Raw genomic sequence first — 16,529 nt, 5'->3', positions numbered from 1 at the left:
ATTTATCATATTCCTAACCTATTTGTATCTTATAAATAAAACTCACATTATAGTGTAAAGACACGCCTGTTAATAACATAATACAAAGATCCTAAATTTTCTGTCTAGCTTTTGACTCTTTCTCTTTAGTTCATAACAAATTTATATTTATCTGAAAAGGAGTTTACAATAAAAAACAAGATAAATTACATGTAATTACAACCTGAAAACATCTAAGAAAAAAACAAGAAACCCTCGAGTACAGGAGCTAAAATGATCAACTAGGCTAGGAGATAAACAACCTTATAAAACACAAAAACCACATTAGCTAAAACATTCTCGGATCCAATAATATATCTACAAGTTCCATGGAGTCTGAATATGTTCAATAACATAAAAAAAAAAAAAAAAAAACAAATCTAGGGAGTGAAAATAATTTCATCCCAAAAAATTAACTTAGTCATTGTTGGCTACTGTTAAAGTTGAGCATATCATATCATTATGATAAGCAGATGCGGAAATTCAAGCATAATTCTCTAGAAACTATCATTGAATCTTCGCCCGTTTCATCGGAGGTACTGCAGATAGCTGATCATCTGTCCTCTCATGTTCTTCGGTAACTTCAGCTTCACGTGTTGCATCCTGGGAACTTTCTTCGGTGTTGCATTTTAATCCGCATTCATCATTTGACGTTTTTAATTTGTCTGCAGAAGAGGGTACCGCCGTGTCCAAGAGTGCAGCAGAAGGCGCGTTAGAAGGGGGCGAGCCCTTGCTGCCACCTATCTGTTTCTGTTTCTCAAACATCATTTGAAGATGTTTCCCTTGGTTTTCAATTTGAATCTGCAACTTCCTTTGAATCTGTATAACAGATATACAATATCAGAACATGCCGGAACATGAAAATTCATTGGTGTTTGGTGAACTAATAATGTACCTCAAGTTGTTCGTGAAGCCGTTTCTGGAGGTCCATCTGCAACCGTAATGCTTCGGTGATCCCCTTACTCCTGCAACCATAATTCAAGGCAAGTTTATGAGCAATCTTGTTCTTTTCAAGGTAAAAAAAAAAATCTTACGGAACAATTGTGTACGATGGAAATGTGAACAATAAGTATCATCGAAAAAGCTAAAGAAGTTAGAGAAATGACTCACGTTTTCAAGTCTAGAGATTTCATTTCTTCAATTGAACTCATCTTTTTCTCAGAAGTTTCTGCAGGTACAGAAGACCTCAGTCATCATTTACATTCAGACTCTTAAATTTTGACAAAATTTGAAAGGAATAGTCTTCCGTGTTTCCTCCATGTCTAATCCCAACATAGGATATGAAGAAGAAAAATGCATACAAAAAAGGTATTTGAAATTGAAATGAAACATTTTGCTCGAAACTTTAGGAGGTAAAGAAGGCACACACACAAAAAATACTTGGTAGAAAAACCTGTCGTATGAATAATGGAGATTATAAGTACACTTTTATATACCTTCTGGTGACTCAGGTTTGTATCGGGCAGTTCTATACTTCTGAAATTAAAAGAACGAGTAATTTGAAAACAACATTAGATTAAGAATTCGACTTACACACCAACAACGAGCTATTTAAGAGGGTGCGAAAAGATATATGTACCTGCAGGTGGCTTTTCACATGGTAGATGGTAAGGCCGTCAACATTCATCAGATTCAAGACACCTTTTGGAGTGGCCTCTGCATGTTAACATCATGAGATGATGACAAGAAACATTCCAGAGAGAATGACGGGAAGAATGAGATTGGGAGGAAGTAAACATACTCTCACTACCACCAAGCTGGTTAACTGCTTCCACGAAGGCCTCGTGAAGTTCTGGACTCCATCGCATTCTAGGCTTAGTTTGAGGTGCAGTCGATGCTGAAGCTGAATTACAAAGATCATTAACTTCTCGAGACGGTGTATGGTGCTTCAGAGAAACCTGTGTTGCCTGCACCAAAAGAGTAGGATATGTTTATGCAACTTTTACAAAATGTAAATGTACACAACAAATGTTAGCAGAGAATCCAAGTATTGTTCAAAATCAGATTGAGAAACAAACCTTTGGTGTTGGTTCGGCAACATTGTCATCACCAAGAAGCTGACTCCAATTTGGATGAGGAGTATCATCAATCGTCATTAGCTGGTCAACCCACTCCCCGAAATCAGATTTTTTGACATTGCCGTCGTTCATGTAAGAGGCACTGTTTTCCACCTGATCATGCTGGCTAGAAAAAATTTCAGGAAAACAAATAATATCCTGCATCGGATCCGGCCCCCATGAAATTTCATCATTTTCTTGCGGATGAGAAGTGAATGTCGTTGAGTGGATTTCCGAAGACACGTCGTCACCTAACGTCTGAGAAGTGAACGGAGAATCTTGATATTGCCTATCATGCTGTGAGTCGGAAGAAAAGGCGATGCCGCCAGGACATTCAGCAGTGGGCGAAGCCGAAAACACCTGTCTATCACTTCTGATCGGATTTGATGGTGTAGCTTGCAGCAAGGCATGATTTGCAGTCAAACCCCCGACAGGTGAACGATGAAACGAATCCGAGGGTTTCATATACGTGCTTTCCATATGAGTGGGAAAAACAGATGAAGATGAAGAATGCATAGCTCTTGAGGCTTCAAGTGAATCACCTTTGTCTATCCTGATTTCAATATAAAAAACATGCTTGTATGTCAGCGTCCTATGTTTGTTAACATTAGCAGTGTCAACGTGTCTGTGTCGTGTCTGTGTCAGAGTCTATATTCATAATTAGCAGTGTCAACGTGTCTCTGTCGTGTTTATGTCTGTGTTGAAGTCATGAACAAGGCATATACTCATGAACTACCTAACACATATACATGTCTCTAATCTACTATATTATATAAGTTGATATTAATATTGAAAATCAAGGCATTCAAAGACCTAACCAGAAAATACCAACATCTCAATGGGGTTAATTGAGGCCACCCAATCAAAAACAAAGTCCCAGATTGAAAAACAAACTATAATTTACAATCCAACAAAAAAAAAAACTGAAATTTAAAGAGATAAAAACGTAAATTGCTAGTAATATATAGTCAAATTAAGAAGGAAAAAAACTGTGATGTGAAAAAATGAAGCGGGCACAAGAACTTACCTTAAAAACGGCAATGGAATCTGAAAAGATGAGAATCGAAAAAGAATGATGAATTGAAACAAGAGGAGTTGGTTTGTTGTTGTCGTGTTTAAGTAAAACAAACAAAACCAAAGTCTTATGATTCTCTCATAGTAGTATACTAGGTAGAGGTTTTTGTTTCTGATTTTTTTATGATAATTAAGATGATGATAATTTAGGATGATGATGATGATTAAGACAACCTATTTCTCTCTCTTCTCTCATTCAACACACAACACACAACAAGCGCAGCAAAGACGCTATCTTGCGCCTTACGCACGTGTGGATATTTATCCGTGTGAAAGTTTCTCGCTCATTTCTTCATACTTGTCATGTGAAACAAGTTGTTGACTTTTTTTTTTCATGAATAAATGAAATATTTATATTTTATTATATTTTAAAGTTTAAATATCTATACTTTCCGGAAATGATGCTCGCTCGACCCTCCCCCAATTATTGCGCTAACATTATGTACTTGATACATCAAGTATAATGCATAAATCATTCATGCCAAAAATTGAAACCAACTTATTAGACAACCCTAAAAAAGCTTTTCATAGTTGCTGACTATTCTTACCCTGCGAAGAACAATAATGTCTCCACAACGACAATAAGGTAAAACCTGCAAATCGCTACTTTGAATACTCTTATTTTTCGCTGGTGATGATGATGAACAACACCCATAGCTCATGATAATGGAACCAAAATATTCAATTTAGGTTTCGTTTTGGAGATTTTTTACACTTTTTGAATTAAGGTTTCTTTAGGGGTAAAGAATCAAAGAAGACGTAATGAATAAGAAGGTGTTGAAGAAGCAATTCCACCTCAGACGCCACATATGCTATATTTGACGTCGTTTCTACTAATTTGACGGAAAGGACTTACGTGTCTGTCGAGAAGATAAAGGATCAAAGTGGTCATTTTAAAAGAAAAATGACTAAATTTGACGTCGTTCTATTAATTTGATGGAAAGGACTTACATGACTCTGTCGAGAAGATAAAGGATCAAAGTGGTCATTTTAAAAGAACAATGACTAAAATGGATCCCAGAGATAGAGATAAGAGACCAAAAAAGATATTTAGTTTAAAAAATATCTAATTTACATCAACTAGTTTTTTATAATAATAAAAACATTAATTTTTCGTTTCTCTATATAGATTTATATAGATGGTGAATATCACAATTTACAAATGACATTTCATTTTTTTTTTGAAGTTGAATACTCCCTTTGTTCCTTTTTAAGTGTCACACTTGCCAAATTTTATATTACCAAGACAACCAAAAAAGAACTAATATTTTCAACTTTTTTCCTAATTTACCCTTACCTTTATCATTTATCTTTCATAAACACTCCTCAATTAACGTGTCCACTAAAAAAGCAGGGATATAATTGACTTTATACCTATAAAGTGACAATTAAATAGAAACAATTTTTTTTGCCAAAGGTGACACTTATAAAGGAACGGAGGGAGTAATTTATACTAGTATTTTTTTATGATAATGATGATATAAATTATACGAATTAATTATTGTTGATTCGGGTAGAGAGACTCACAGATAGAATTTTTTTTCCGAAACTTTATTGGGTTTAGTTTAGTTTAGTTTTTGTCTGAACTAATAAAATATGTAACTTAAACACCATAATTTAATTTGGATTTTGATTAGATTCGAATTTACTTGGACGAAAGACCACCCCTAACTTAACAAGATTAAAAAACTATATTTTCCTGATTATATAAATATTTTAAAAACTGACGTAACACAAAAAACATGATGTCTAATTATTGAACTTTATATCATATTATTTATTATAAGTAAAGTATTTGATGTTGTTGGGTGCTAGAGAGAGACGATGGAGAGAGGCAAGTGCCAAATTATTGAAGAAGTAAAATTGTACGCATGTCCAAATGGTCCAACATTGTAGTCATTATCAAATTCACTTTGGGCAGCTGAATTCACGGTCGCACTTCATCCCTTGCTAATTGTTGGCTGCCTAGTGTCAATGTCAATTTACCTAGAAAATGAAGGGAAGATATTTTTTCATCTCAATTTCTAAACTTTAGGTTGCTTAGCCTGTTTTGCTAACTAATGACAATAATACAAGAAGATTATTAATATGTTCTATTGCTTTTTTGTTAAGTGTTTAGAGGATAATACTTCATAAGAAGCAAAGTCAAAATATTAAATTATCTAGGTAGTCATTATCTCTAGAAGTAATTCCACAAATGTTGATGACTAGTACTATAGTATTTGATACTTATCTTTAATATTGTAGTATGTGTTATATATTAGGCTTGTTCATGAGTCTCTCCATATAGATCCGTAAAAGACTTTAATAAAACACAACTGTAAGAAAATAGTGAGAGAATTTCTTTGCCAACCTCCCTACCTTCTAGTCCACCTCTGGTGAAAATTCCATACTACCCCTGACTTCGGAAATGCATTTCCGAAATGCAAGAAAAAGGTGTTTTCGGAGATGCATCTCCGAAAACGCCTTTTTTTTTTGAAAAAATTGTCTTATTTCGGAAGTTCATTTCCGAAAACAGCATTTCGGAAGTGAACTTCCGAAATACTGCGCGTTCTGCAGATTTATTAAAACACTCCCCCTCCCCCATTCATTTACCCTAACTCAAATCAAAAACAAGCAAAGGCGAAAATTTGTGCAAACACACTTCCAAGGCTGCATCAAGGCTCCAATCACATTGCTATACAACATTCAAAAGCCCACAAATCACTCAATTTGTAAGTTTTAAATTTGTTAGATTCATTATTCAAATGCATGTTATTTAGGGTTTCAATTGCATAAATGATATATGGACTGGTTGTTAGTAGTATTTAGGTTGTTTAGAAGCTTTTTGAATTGGTTTTATGTTTGATTTTAGGGTCTGCCATGGAAGTTTCAGAAAACCCCATCGCAGGGATGTTTCGGAAGTTCATTTCCGAAAACACCTCCATCCCAGTTTTCGGAAATGAACTTCCGAATTGTATCAGAAGTTCAAATTTTTTAGTTTTTTATTTTGTCTCGCATATTAATCGATTTCAATTGTTTACAGGAACATGTCAGGCAACCAACCAGCACGCATCAGACAGGGTAGGGAGACCCAGACTGCGTCAGCTACACAGGGTAGAGAGTGTCCGTTTTAATTTGCAAGTACTTTATTTTTAACGCCTTTGTTTATTGTGCCTGTTTCTTTGAAGTTTGTGTGCATGCGTTCTGCTTCACCTCCTTTGTTCTTTAATGACTTGTCCGTTTCCCAAGCGTTTTTGTCCCCTTTCTTCTTTTATAAAAGGAGGTCTCATGGACCTTTCTTTCTTCATTTTTACGCAGGAATGGGTGGCGCTAAGGGAAAAAAGGAGATGAAGGAGAAGAAGAAGGTTTCGACCGGCTCTACTTCGTGCTCTCGCGGAGTGAAGGAGGTGAAGGAGAAGACGAAGGTTTCGACCGGCTCTACTTCTCGTTCCCAGGGGGCCCGGGGCCCGGATGCTCAAGCTCAACTATCTGGCGTGAGAGTCGTGGTTGATGCTGATGGTTTTGAGACTGAGTGGGATGAGGATTGGTATCAGTATCTTCATTCGGAGGAGTTCGCTCGTCAGGCAGAATAATGTGTTTTTGTTTTGTTTGATGTGTATTTTGTAACGCTCGTCGGGCAGAATAACGTGTTTTTGTTTTGTTTGACGTGTTTTGTTTTGTTTTGTTTTGATTTCGGATTGTATCTTTCGCACAGTGTTTTTGGATTTTATTTATCATATTAGTATTTTCTGTTTATATGTCGCTTATTTTATTTGCCGTTTGCGTTTAATTAAAATGCGAGACTGTTTAAGAAAATACATAAAAAAAAAACACAGTTTCTGCATAATTCGGAAATGAACATCCGAATTCACCCCCATGAGGTGTTTTCGGAAGTTCATCTCCGAAGACACCCCCCATGAGGTGTTTTCGGAGATGCACTTCCGAATTATGGAAATTTTAAAAAAAAAAAAAAAAACGCTTCGGAAGTTCATTTCCGAAGCAGGGGTATTTTCGGATTTTCGCTGGGGGTGACCCCCATAGGGAGGTGGCTAAAGAAATTTTCAATAGTGATTATTTTAGAACGGAAATATAAAAATAAAAACTAGAATAGAGAAGATGTGTGAATAACACAAACAATAATAAACACTCGCAACAGTTTTAAAAATAACAATTAAATGAAAGGTTAACACAAATAAATTGTAAACATAACAAAATGAAAAACTAATGCAAAAAACAAAGAATAAAGCACACACAAAACACAATACATAGAACAAAACACAACTACATATAAACTACATGAGTGAAAATAAGGTGCAAACCAAATATAACAAGAAAGAGATTTTGTTGGAATACATGCCTTAAATTCCCAAGTGCCGAAGAGAATAAAAATACATTTTCTGCATGTATGACTTCCGATCAAAAAGTCAACGATCAAGTTTTACTTGGTCAACAAGTTGAAATGCTTTATTTGTCTAAAAATTTTGTTATGAGAGAACGACCATGGATGATTTGTTAAGATGGTAGTTGTCTCTGATAGAATATGTATTTATATTTGTATATAAGTCTTTTATATATATATATATATATATATATATATATATATATATATATATATATATATATATATATATATATATATATATATATATATATATATATATATATATATATATATATATATATATATATATATATATATATATATTTATTTATTTATATATTTATATATATATTTTTTTTTGCTTAAATGTAACTTTAGTCCCCTTATTTAGCTATTTTTTTTTATTTTGAACTCTCCATTTTAGTTCTTATTTTAAGTTTTTTGGTTGGAATTAGTCCCCCAGTCAATCTGGTGCATAATTTCAGTGACATGGCGTAATTCTTGCTTATGTGTAATGCCAGGTCATTTGAATATTAATTAAATTTATTTTTTTATTTCATATTTATTTCCTTATTAAAAACATGTTTAAACACATTTTTCCAATCAATATTATTTCCTTAAATCAAATTAGATTCATCCATTCCTAATTTTTCAGAAACTTCTTTCGTTTTGTCTCTACAACTCTTGCTTCATCATCCAAAGCAATTTGCTAAATTGCACAAATTGAAAATGAATAAACCAAAATCAAACCATAACTTATAAAAAACGCAACTTAGACTTGAATCCAAACAGAATTAGGCACAAATGAAATTAACACAAAAACTTTATGAATTCAAACTTGAACCACAAGAATCAGTGGAGCGAAATTAACATAATCACAAACAAAAACTTGCGAAATTGAAATCAACAACCAAAATAGACATTCCAAAATCAAAAATTAGCCAACACAATTTCAACAAATCTGCTTCCGAAAACCTCAACTATCAAACTTAATGGAACCATAATCACTATTTGCTAAACGAATCAAGGATGAAAATCAAAGTCAAAATCCAGAAAAGGAATCAAACTTGTTAAATGATTTGCGAATCTTATTTGTATAACTCGCGGAATCCAGATGAAACACAAGAAGAGAATAAAACAACATCGTCACCTCAGATTTTTCAATTAAAGCTTCGGTGACGGCGGGGGTTGCATTAGTGGCGATGATGGAGGAAGGAAGGGGGAGAGGCGAGTCCTAATTTGAGGAGAGTTAGGGAAGATTGAAGCCATGGATCAAGTGGTTGTTATGTGATTGCAATGATGGTGAGGTTGAAAATTGAGAAGACGGAGATTGAAAAACAAAGATTGATACATAACTTATATTTAGTATTTAATTTATTAACGCAATTGAATTAAAATAAAATTAAATGAAATAATTGAGTTTTTGAGTTTTGATTTATTGAAATAATTTGATTTATTAAAATAATTGAATTAAAAAAATTTAATTAATATTTAAATGACTTGGCATTACACATAAGCAAGAATTACGCCATGTCACTGAAATTATGCACCAAATTGACTGGGGGACTAATTCCAAACAAAACATTAAAAATAGGGACTAAAATGGTGATTTTAAAAGTAGAAGGATCAAAATCAAAAAAATAGCTAAATAGGGGGACTAAAGTTGTATTTAAGCCTATATGTGTGTGTGTGTATATATATATATATATATATATATATATATATATATATATATATATATATATATATACCATGTATTCCTCTTCCGCATTCTTCATGTTCCTTCTCGGCATCAGATTGCTGATATCTTCACCAAATACCTCCCTAAAGTTCTCTTTGATGATTTTCGAACTAGTCTAAGCATCCGTCAACCTCCCGCTTCGACTGCGGGGGTGATAGAATATGTATTGATATTTGTATATAAGTCTCATATCTAGTGTAACATATAATGAATTGTGTGTATATATATACATGAAAATGAAATAGTCCTTATAGTGTTATTCTCATACAGTTGATCTCAATATCTCTCAATATCTTACAGTCTCGTGTAAGGATTATTATAAGAGCGTTGGAGCACTGTAGATATTGAGTTTGAAGTCTAAAAAGACTTGGGTCTTGAACTTATGATTCTCTTATTATATGTGTCCGACGAAAGAATACTTCGAGACTTAAAAGGTGGAGAAAAGTGGAGTTGTTCATCTTGGTGATACTAAGGCTTGCAAGATTCATGGTAATGCGGAGAAAAATGCTAGGGACACTAAGGAACAAACATCCAACGCTTCTAACACATCTCATAATCAATGTATTGAAGTTGCATGTCTCTACTACCTTAAGGATTATGGTTTTGTTGCTTGTCTTTCAAACTTTTGCTTTTAGTTTTATGTCATTGAATATTCTCATCGATTATGCATTTCTATATTGAGTTTTAGATTCGTATTTTTAGCATGCATAAATCAACCTGTTTGATTATAATGTAAGCAATATTCTTTAAATTATTTTGTTGAGTTCTTGGATAAAAGACTATATTTGAGATTGATTTAAGTCATGACATTGGTAGAATCTCAAAACCTCTTTAAATTGCAAAAATTTGAGATTATATGAGTGATTTAAATCACACATCCCATAACTCGAATCATATGAAACATAAACTTTTATGAAACATTTGATGCTATCATGACTTGAATCGCAACTTCTACTTGATTCTAATCATAGTTGTAACACCTCGACTTTATATTACTATTTTATTTAAATTATTAGGATAATTATATTGAATGTTGTTTGATTATTTGATGTTATTCGATATTTTGAAGGAGTTTAGGGGCATTTCAGTCATTTACTAATTAATAATATATTTGAATTTGAGAGCACGAAAATTAGAATCAAACTCATTTAAACTAGGTTTAAATGCAGTTTTGGTTCCCCAAATTTCTCAAATACTTGATTTTGGTCCCCTAAGTTTCAATTGTTTAATTTTGGTCATCAAGTTTTATAATTGTTTGATTTTAGTCCTCCAAGTTTCAATTGCTTTATTTTGGCCCCTTAAGTTTTTTCCCTTTTGCATTTGATAGTCCCTTAATAACATATAGACTAAACTTCTTCTTTTTTTGTTACTTTTTCTTTCAATTTTTTTTTTTAATTTTATTCTCTACAATTCTGTTTTTCTTTTTTTTTAATAGTTAAGTTTTAAACGTAATATCTTTAAAATCTTAAATACTTCATTCAACATATGTCTAATGGCAAGTTATTTTTTGACAACAAAAAATATAGACCACTAGCTAATTAAATAACAAACTCGTTGATCTATAACTCTATCATATTTAAGCATAAAGTCTCGAAGTCTAACAATCATATTGTTCATATAGATTTAAATATGTTTATAAGGGATATTGTAGGCTTGTCCCTATATTCTAAAATAACTTTGTTAAAAGGTTCACACATGTTATTTGTCAAAGAGTTTGTTATTTTAATTAGCAAGTGGTCTTTTTTTTGTCAAAATAATTTACCGTTAATTATATGTTGAATGGAATAATTAAGATTTTCAAGATAATTCATTCAAAGCTTAACTATTAAAAAGAGAAGCAAAATAGACTTGTAGAGAAAAAAATTAGAAAAAAGTAAAAAATTAAGAGAAAAAGTAACGAAAAAAGATAAGTTTAGTCTACATATCATTAAGGGACAATCAAATACATAATGAGACAAACAAGACGAGCCAAAATCAAGCAATTGGCTAACTCCAGGGGCCAAAATCAAGCAATTGAAACTTAGAGGGCCAAAATCAAGCAATTGAAAAACTTTAGAGACCAGAATCAAGCAATTAAAACTTAGGGGGCCAAAATCAAACAATTGAAAAACATGGGGGGTCAAAATTGCATTTAAGCCTTTAAACTATTAGTAAGAAATAACTAATTTTGATTACTTACCAATTATTAGGACAATTAGAATTTTAAAATAATAATAGTAATAATAATAATAATATAAATCTTATTTATTTTATGTAGTTAACAATAATCATTTGAATATAATTAGGTGTGATAGTGATTTGAGAATATTATTTAATTTAAATAATTAATTAATTGAGATTATTTTATAAATAGTAAAAAGAGAAACATACAATAACGTTAGAAATTGTAACGTTAGTATTGGGGAGTGTGTGAGAAAGTAGGAGGTGAAAGGGTCCAAAGTATCGGGGTCTTAGGTTAAATTATATACGTGGGAGCGTGTTAGAGGGGGGAAGCAGAAGAAAGAAGTTGTGCATCTAGGAAGATATTAGAAAGCAGTTGAGAGAGATAGTTGGAGTAAGGAACAATCGATCGTAGATTTGGTCAAGGAATTTGGCACACGAGGTAAGGGAAATTACCATGTTTTTGGGTGAATATCTTGGCAGCTAGAATCGGGAGATGTCCTTACCCTCCCATCAGGGCCCTTTTATGGAAATTTTTATGCTCTTGAACATGTATTGATATAATGTATGATGATCAATATGTTGATTGTGTTCGTGATGTATTGTTTTAGTGACCAAATGGGATTTGGGATAATCCCCTAAAATATCGTAAAATGTGTTATATCGTTCTTTTATGTGAATCGATGTTTTGTTAAAATTATTGTAATATTGCTCTGACCTAGGGGAATTTGGGATAATCCCCTAAGGTAGTCGTTACCTGTTGGATGAGGGTGTTTGGGTTGGAAATAGGAAAAAGGGTTAATCTTAATAATAAAATAGTATCTTTTAATCAAATATGCATTTTTTCTAATAAAAAATACTTTTTCCAGATGGGCAGAAAACTTTTTTTTTCTTCAAAAAATCATTTTTCCGACTTTGGCTGAAAACTTAGTTTTTTTTAAAAAAAAAATTATAGAAATATTGATTTTTTCAAAAAAAAATAGGATTCAGGTGAACAGTGTTGCTCGGGCAATGGGCTGTGCCGCGATGATGGCGGCGGCCAGCGGGAATAGTGTCACGCTACGTTGTTGGGCGCGAAGCGTCGGGATTTTGGCGATGTGTTGTCATCCGTACGTCAGCGGCGAGTTCATGTGACTTTTTCGGTCGTTTTTGGCAATTTTCGTGTTCACGACCCTTTCTGATGATTTGTGAGTAATTTTTAACTTTTTATAACTTGTATGAAAAAATAGAATCAACATTGGCTTAATATAGTTAGCACTCGCAGGGACTACCTTTAAAGTCTTTTTTGAACCTTTTTTAGTGATTTAAGGGTCTCAATGTTTTATTTCACACGTTGAAGTGTAATGGTGGAATTTGGGGTTATATGATTGTAGGATAATGAAATAATATTAACAAATTTTATGATGAATTCTTTTGTTGTGATCAATAACCTGAAGGTTACAATATTGGTCTGATACTCAGATCGAAGCAAATATTAAGTGGCAGAGTGAGAATAAATTCCCATCAAAGGTATATTCCGAAAGCAAAATATTCAAGTCATTACAGGGGGAAATAAATTCAGAAATGGGGTATTCAAAACATAGTAACGAAGGAATGATTCTTTTGAGTGAATCTTGAGGTCCAAGTCAATTTTACTAGGATCCATAGTGAGAGTCGGTTGCACTTGTCAAGTGTAGAGTCGGTCGTCAATATACCAGGAAAAGTTGAGGGCTTGTATAAACCTTGTCAGCGAGGTACCAAAGAGGGCCTTTGTTTATTGATATGTAAAAATCGTGATCTTATAACCTAACTATTGAGTTAGGTATTTATAGATATGATCTCCCTCCTATGTAGATCAATTCTTTAGCCTATAAGTTTGACCACACACAATCTGGCCATGACCTAGTAGTAGGTGAGTCACCCTTTCAATGATGAATATATGATTATTTAATGAGCTTTGACCACACAAGTTCTCTCAATTGTTGAAACATTCTCGTTATTGATTACTCACTTCCTATATAAAAAGGGGCGTGCGTGGATGACTCGGCCCACGTCTGACATGTCGTCGACCTTGCCATGGCTCTTCTTAGTATATTCTCAGTCACGTTTACAAGATGTTTCATTAATGTGTCAAATCCATGAACAATTTGTTGAGTTCGAGTTCTAATATTATAGTTGATTAATTATTTCGATTTTGCAGTACGATTATAATTATAATATTTTATTGAATACATCTTATATAATTAACTAATAAATTAATTTCAACATTTTTAAATTTTAAATTATTTTGACAATTGTGCAAAAAAATATACAACATACTGAATTCCAAATCTATAAAAAATCTATGTCCAAGCCATAATAACATACATGTTTAGGAAAATTGTTACAATGACAAAGACAAATAATAAGTGGAAGGATCTATCAAAGAATATATAGTAATTATCATTTGTCCCGTTATAGCATGAATCCATGTGTCCAACAGGTAATGGAGGTGTGGGACCCAACCAAGCGAGTCATGTGGAATCTGTTGCAATAAACACTTCCATATTATTAAGCATTTTTCATTGTCGTTGCAATACAACTTTCTCCAAATCTCATTATCAAATTTCTCCAACACAAAACAAAAGTAAGTGATGACACCAACAAAAGATCCATCCAGTGAAGCCATGGAAAAAAAAGTAGAAGCATCTAGAGAAGCCATGTCAACAGTTGCATGCAAGGCACCTATAACAATTGAAAGAAAAGTTCCAGATAACTTGGATACCAAGCTTCCCAAACCTTGTCAGTAATCTATATTCTTATTCATTTACATCATTTACTTTTGTTTTCTTAATTTCAAATATACATTTTTGTAGATATGCCACGGGCCTTGGTTGCCCCTGATACAGAGAATGTGAATGGCACATGGGGTCACAACCATAACAACATGTCTGTCCTTCAACAACATGCCTCGTTCTTCGATATCGACAATGATGGTATCATATATCCATGTGAGACATTCAAAGGTATATATATATACTCCCTGATCATTATTACAGACAAATATTCATGTTTCACATTCATTGAATAACTAATATAGTTGATATATAGACCAGATACATCTCTAGGTCTATATCTAAGTGTTAATAATGATGGAATTGTTTTCATACTTTTTTATAGGATTTCGCGCACTTGGTTTCAATGTTGTTTCTTCCTTCATATTTACAATCATTCTTCATGTAGCTCTGAGTTATTCAACTCTTCCTGTGAGACATATCCACCTTCACTTTTGTTACTTACCATTACTAGCACTAGCAGTAACACTTATTTGAATTTCTTCCACAGACATGGCTACCTTCACCAAAGTTACCAATTTACATACAAAATATACATAGAGCAAAACATGGAAGTGACTCAGGGACCTATGACACAGAGGGAAGGTGAATAAATAAACTAAAATCAATAAGATTTATATATTAATGTCTAGTGTTATGGATAAAACAATATTTTCAGGTTCATTCCTGCAAATTTGGAACTAATGTTCAGTAAGTATGCTCATGAAGTGCCTGATAAATTGTCAATGAGAGAGTTGTGGCACATGACTCAAGCAAACAGTGTTGCATATGACTTTTTTGGCTGGTAATTTCTCTTCCAAAATGTTTCAAACCCATACAATTATCTCACACATGTATGATAATCTAGGAGACCGTATCCAAGGATGTGTAAGGCGAGAAACCACACAGATAGCCAACATTGTGGTTTAATTAGACCTATAGTTTTGTCATGATTACACTGCGGTCAACCTACAGATACCTGCAAAAACTAGAGAAGACTCTGATGAATGAATGAATTAATCTCTTTAAGATAACCCTTTGCAGGGCTGCAAGCAAATTTGAGTGGGGTGTTTTGTATGTTCTAGCAAAAGATGAACAAGGTTTTCTATCAAAAGAAGCTGTGAGACGTTGTTTTGATGGAAGCTTATTTGAGTATTGTGCTAAAATGCGTAATGGTGCAACTAGAAAGGTGGATTGACATCTTCTTCCCTAAATGTTTTCAAAAGTGCCATTCTTCTACCTTATTAGAGTTGCAGCACCATGGTTGGTTACTCAAATTATTTCAAACTTATTTGGAATAACAATATATCATTACTGTATTCTTTATTATTGAATTTGTAATGTTTGTAATTACATGTATACATTCAAAGGTTTTAAATGTAAAAATAATTTCTTCTCTAAATTGTTATTCAAGACTGAACTTTGTACCTTACAAATTTTCTTTATACCATTTTCATTATGAGTAAAGATCTACTCCATATCCTAAAAATTGAAGAGCTTACTATGCTTTGTAGTGGATAAATTCTTAAATATACCACATTTTCAAGATACATATGTATTTATACATTTAAAATATTAGTAATAAAGCTCTATATTTTTTTAAGAAATGGATTGGGTATTTAGACTTTCATTTGTTAATTAGTTTCAATCTCATAAATCACATGTGGTCATATTTTAGTGAAAGCATAACCGAATGGAAATTTGAATGATAAGTCCCTAAGTAATAAGAGCTGCAAATTCTTTTCAATTACTAAATAATCTACCGGAAATATCTAAATTTACAATATATTTGTTATTTATTTAATATTATAAGAATTTATAAACTTGGGTTGGTTGCCAAGAGTGTAGTCATGCATCCCGAAAGCACCTTATAGAACCATATAATATATCCTTCAAAAAAGATCCTTCGAGCTGAACCTTATAGAGTATTCTTTGAATGAATCATTCTAAAATGATAATAATATTTTTCATCTCTTTTGTTGTGTTTATTTCTCACTTTTTTATTTAAAATTACAAATAAATAACTGATGGACATCATGAATGTTCACGACACGGTAGAGTAGTCCAACATGTATTTCTACGTGATAGACACGAACGTTCAAACCTAAATGTATCGTGTTCTTTTTGGACCATGTTGCTCTTCACATATGAAAGAGAAAGATCAATATTCAATTTTGATTATATATATGTGAGTGTGTGTGTGAGTGTGTGTGTGTGTGTGTGTGTGTGTGTGTGTGTGTGTGTCAACAACCAATCAAATTTAAGTCAAAATAATAATAAAATAATAATATTAATCTAATACATGCATACAACTATATTAACTA

The 16,529-nt window shown here is 32.7% G+C and overlaps 2 protein-coding genes and 1 long non-coding RNA gene across 4 annotated transcripts; 2 read left to right on the top strand and 1 right to left on the bottom strand.

Annotated features, from left to right (window-relative positions):
* Positions 1-303: 303 nt before the first annotated feature.
* On the bottom strand, positions 304-3,367 carry LOC131610680 (protein PHR1-LIKE 1-like). 2 transcript variants are annotated; one of them, XM_058882696.1, is made up of 8 exons: positions 3,103-3,367; positions 2,037-2,628; positions 1,760-1,925; positions 1,598-1,674; positions 1,455-1,494; positions 1,129-1,186; positions 914-983; positions 304-837 (listed from the first exon to the last, which is right to left on the bottom strand). In XM_058882696.1, the coding sequence occupies exons 2-8, from the start codon at positions 2,589-2,591 to the stop codon at positions 526-528; spliced, it is 1,278 nt and encodes a 425-aa protein (XP_058738679.1). In that variant the 5' UTR covers positions 2,592-2,628; positions 3,103-3,367; the 3' UTR covers positions 304-525. The 2 variants fall into 2 exon arrangements, with proteins under 2 accessions (XP_058738679.1, XP_058738680.1); XM_058882697.1 differs by having other exon boundaries at positions 2,037-2,623.
* Positions 3,368-5,564: 2,197 nt separating this feature from the next.
* On the top strand, positions 5,565-6,568 carry LOC131612875 (uncharacterized). The gene is made up of 3 exons (XR_009287492.1): positions 5,565-5,863; positions 6,175-6,245; positions 6,450-6,568. It is a non-coding gene; the product is annotated as an uncharacterized LOC131612875 (long non-coding RNA).
* Positions 6,569-14,058: 7,490 nt separating this feature from the next.
* LOC131612874 (peroxygenase 2-like) lies at positions 14,059-15,403 on the top strand. Its single transcript, XM_058884623.1, has 6 exons — positions 14,059-14,173; positions 14,248-14,397; positions 14,552-14,637; positions 14,717-14,811; positions 14,885-15,010; positions 15,250-15,403. The coding sequence occupies exons 1-6, from the start codon at positions 14,059-14,061 to the stop codon at positions 15,401-15,403; spliced, it is 726 nt and encodes a 241-aa protein (XP_058740606.1).
* The last annotated feature ends 1,126 nt before the right edge of the window (positions 15,404-16,529 follow it).

Source organism: Vicia villosa, linkage group LG6, assembly GCF_029867415.1.
Source record: "Vicia villosa cultivar HV-30 ecotype Madison, WI linkage group LG6, Vvil1.0, whole genome shotgun sequence".
Lineage (NCBI taxonomy): Eukaryota > Viridiplantae > Streptophyta > Magnoliopsida > Fabales > Fabaceae > Vicia > Vicia villosa.
This window is presented reverse-complemented; position numbering and strand designations above follow the sequence as displayed.

Coding starts and splice junctions, on each gene's coding strand:
- LOC131610680 (XM_058882696.1), bottom strand. CDS start 2,591: ATGCATTCTTCATCTTCATCTGTTTTTCCCACTCATATGGAAAGCACG. Junction 1,675..1,759: donor CCAGCTTGGTGGTAGTGAGA/GTATGTTTACTT, acceptor GTTAACATGCAG/AGGCCACTCCAAAAGGTGTC. Junction 1,187..1,454: donor CAAACCTGAGTCACCAGAAG/GTATATAAAAGT, acceptor CTGTACCTGCAG/AAACTTCTGAGAAAAAGATG.
- LOC131612874 (XM_058884623.1), top strand. CDS start 14,059: ATGGAAAAAAAAGTAGAAGCATCTAGAGAAGCCATGTCAACAGTTGCA. Junction 14,174..14,247: donor TACCAAGCTTCCCAAACCTT/GTCAGTAATCTA, acceptor ACATTTTTGTAG/ATATGCCACGGGCCTTGGTT. Junction 14,812..14,884: donor ACCTATGACACAGAGGGAAG/GTGAATAAATAA, acceptor CAATATTTTCAG/GTTCATTCCTGCAAATTTGG.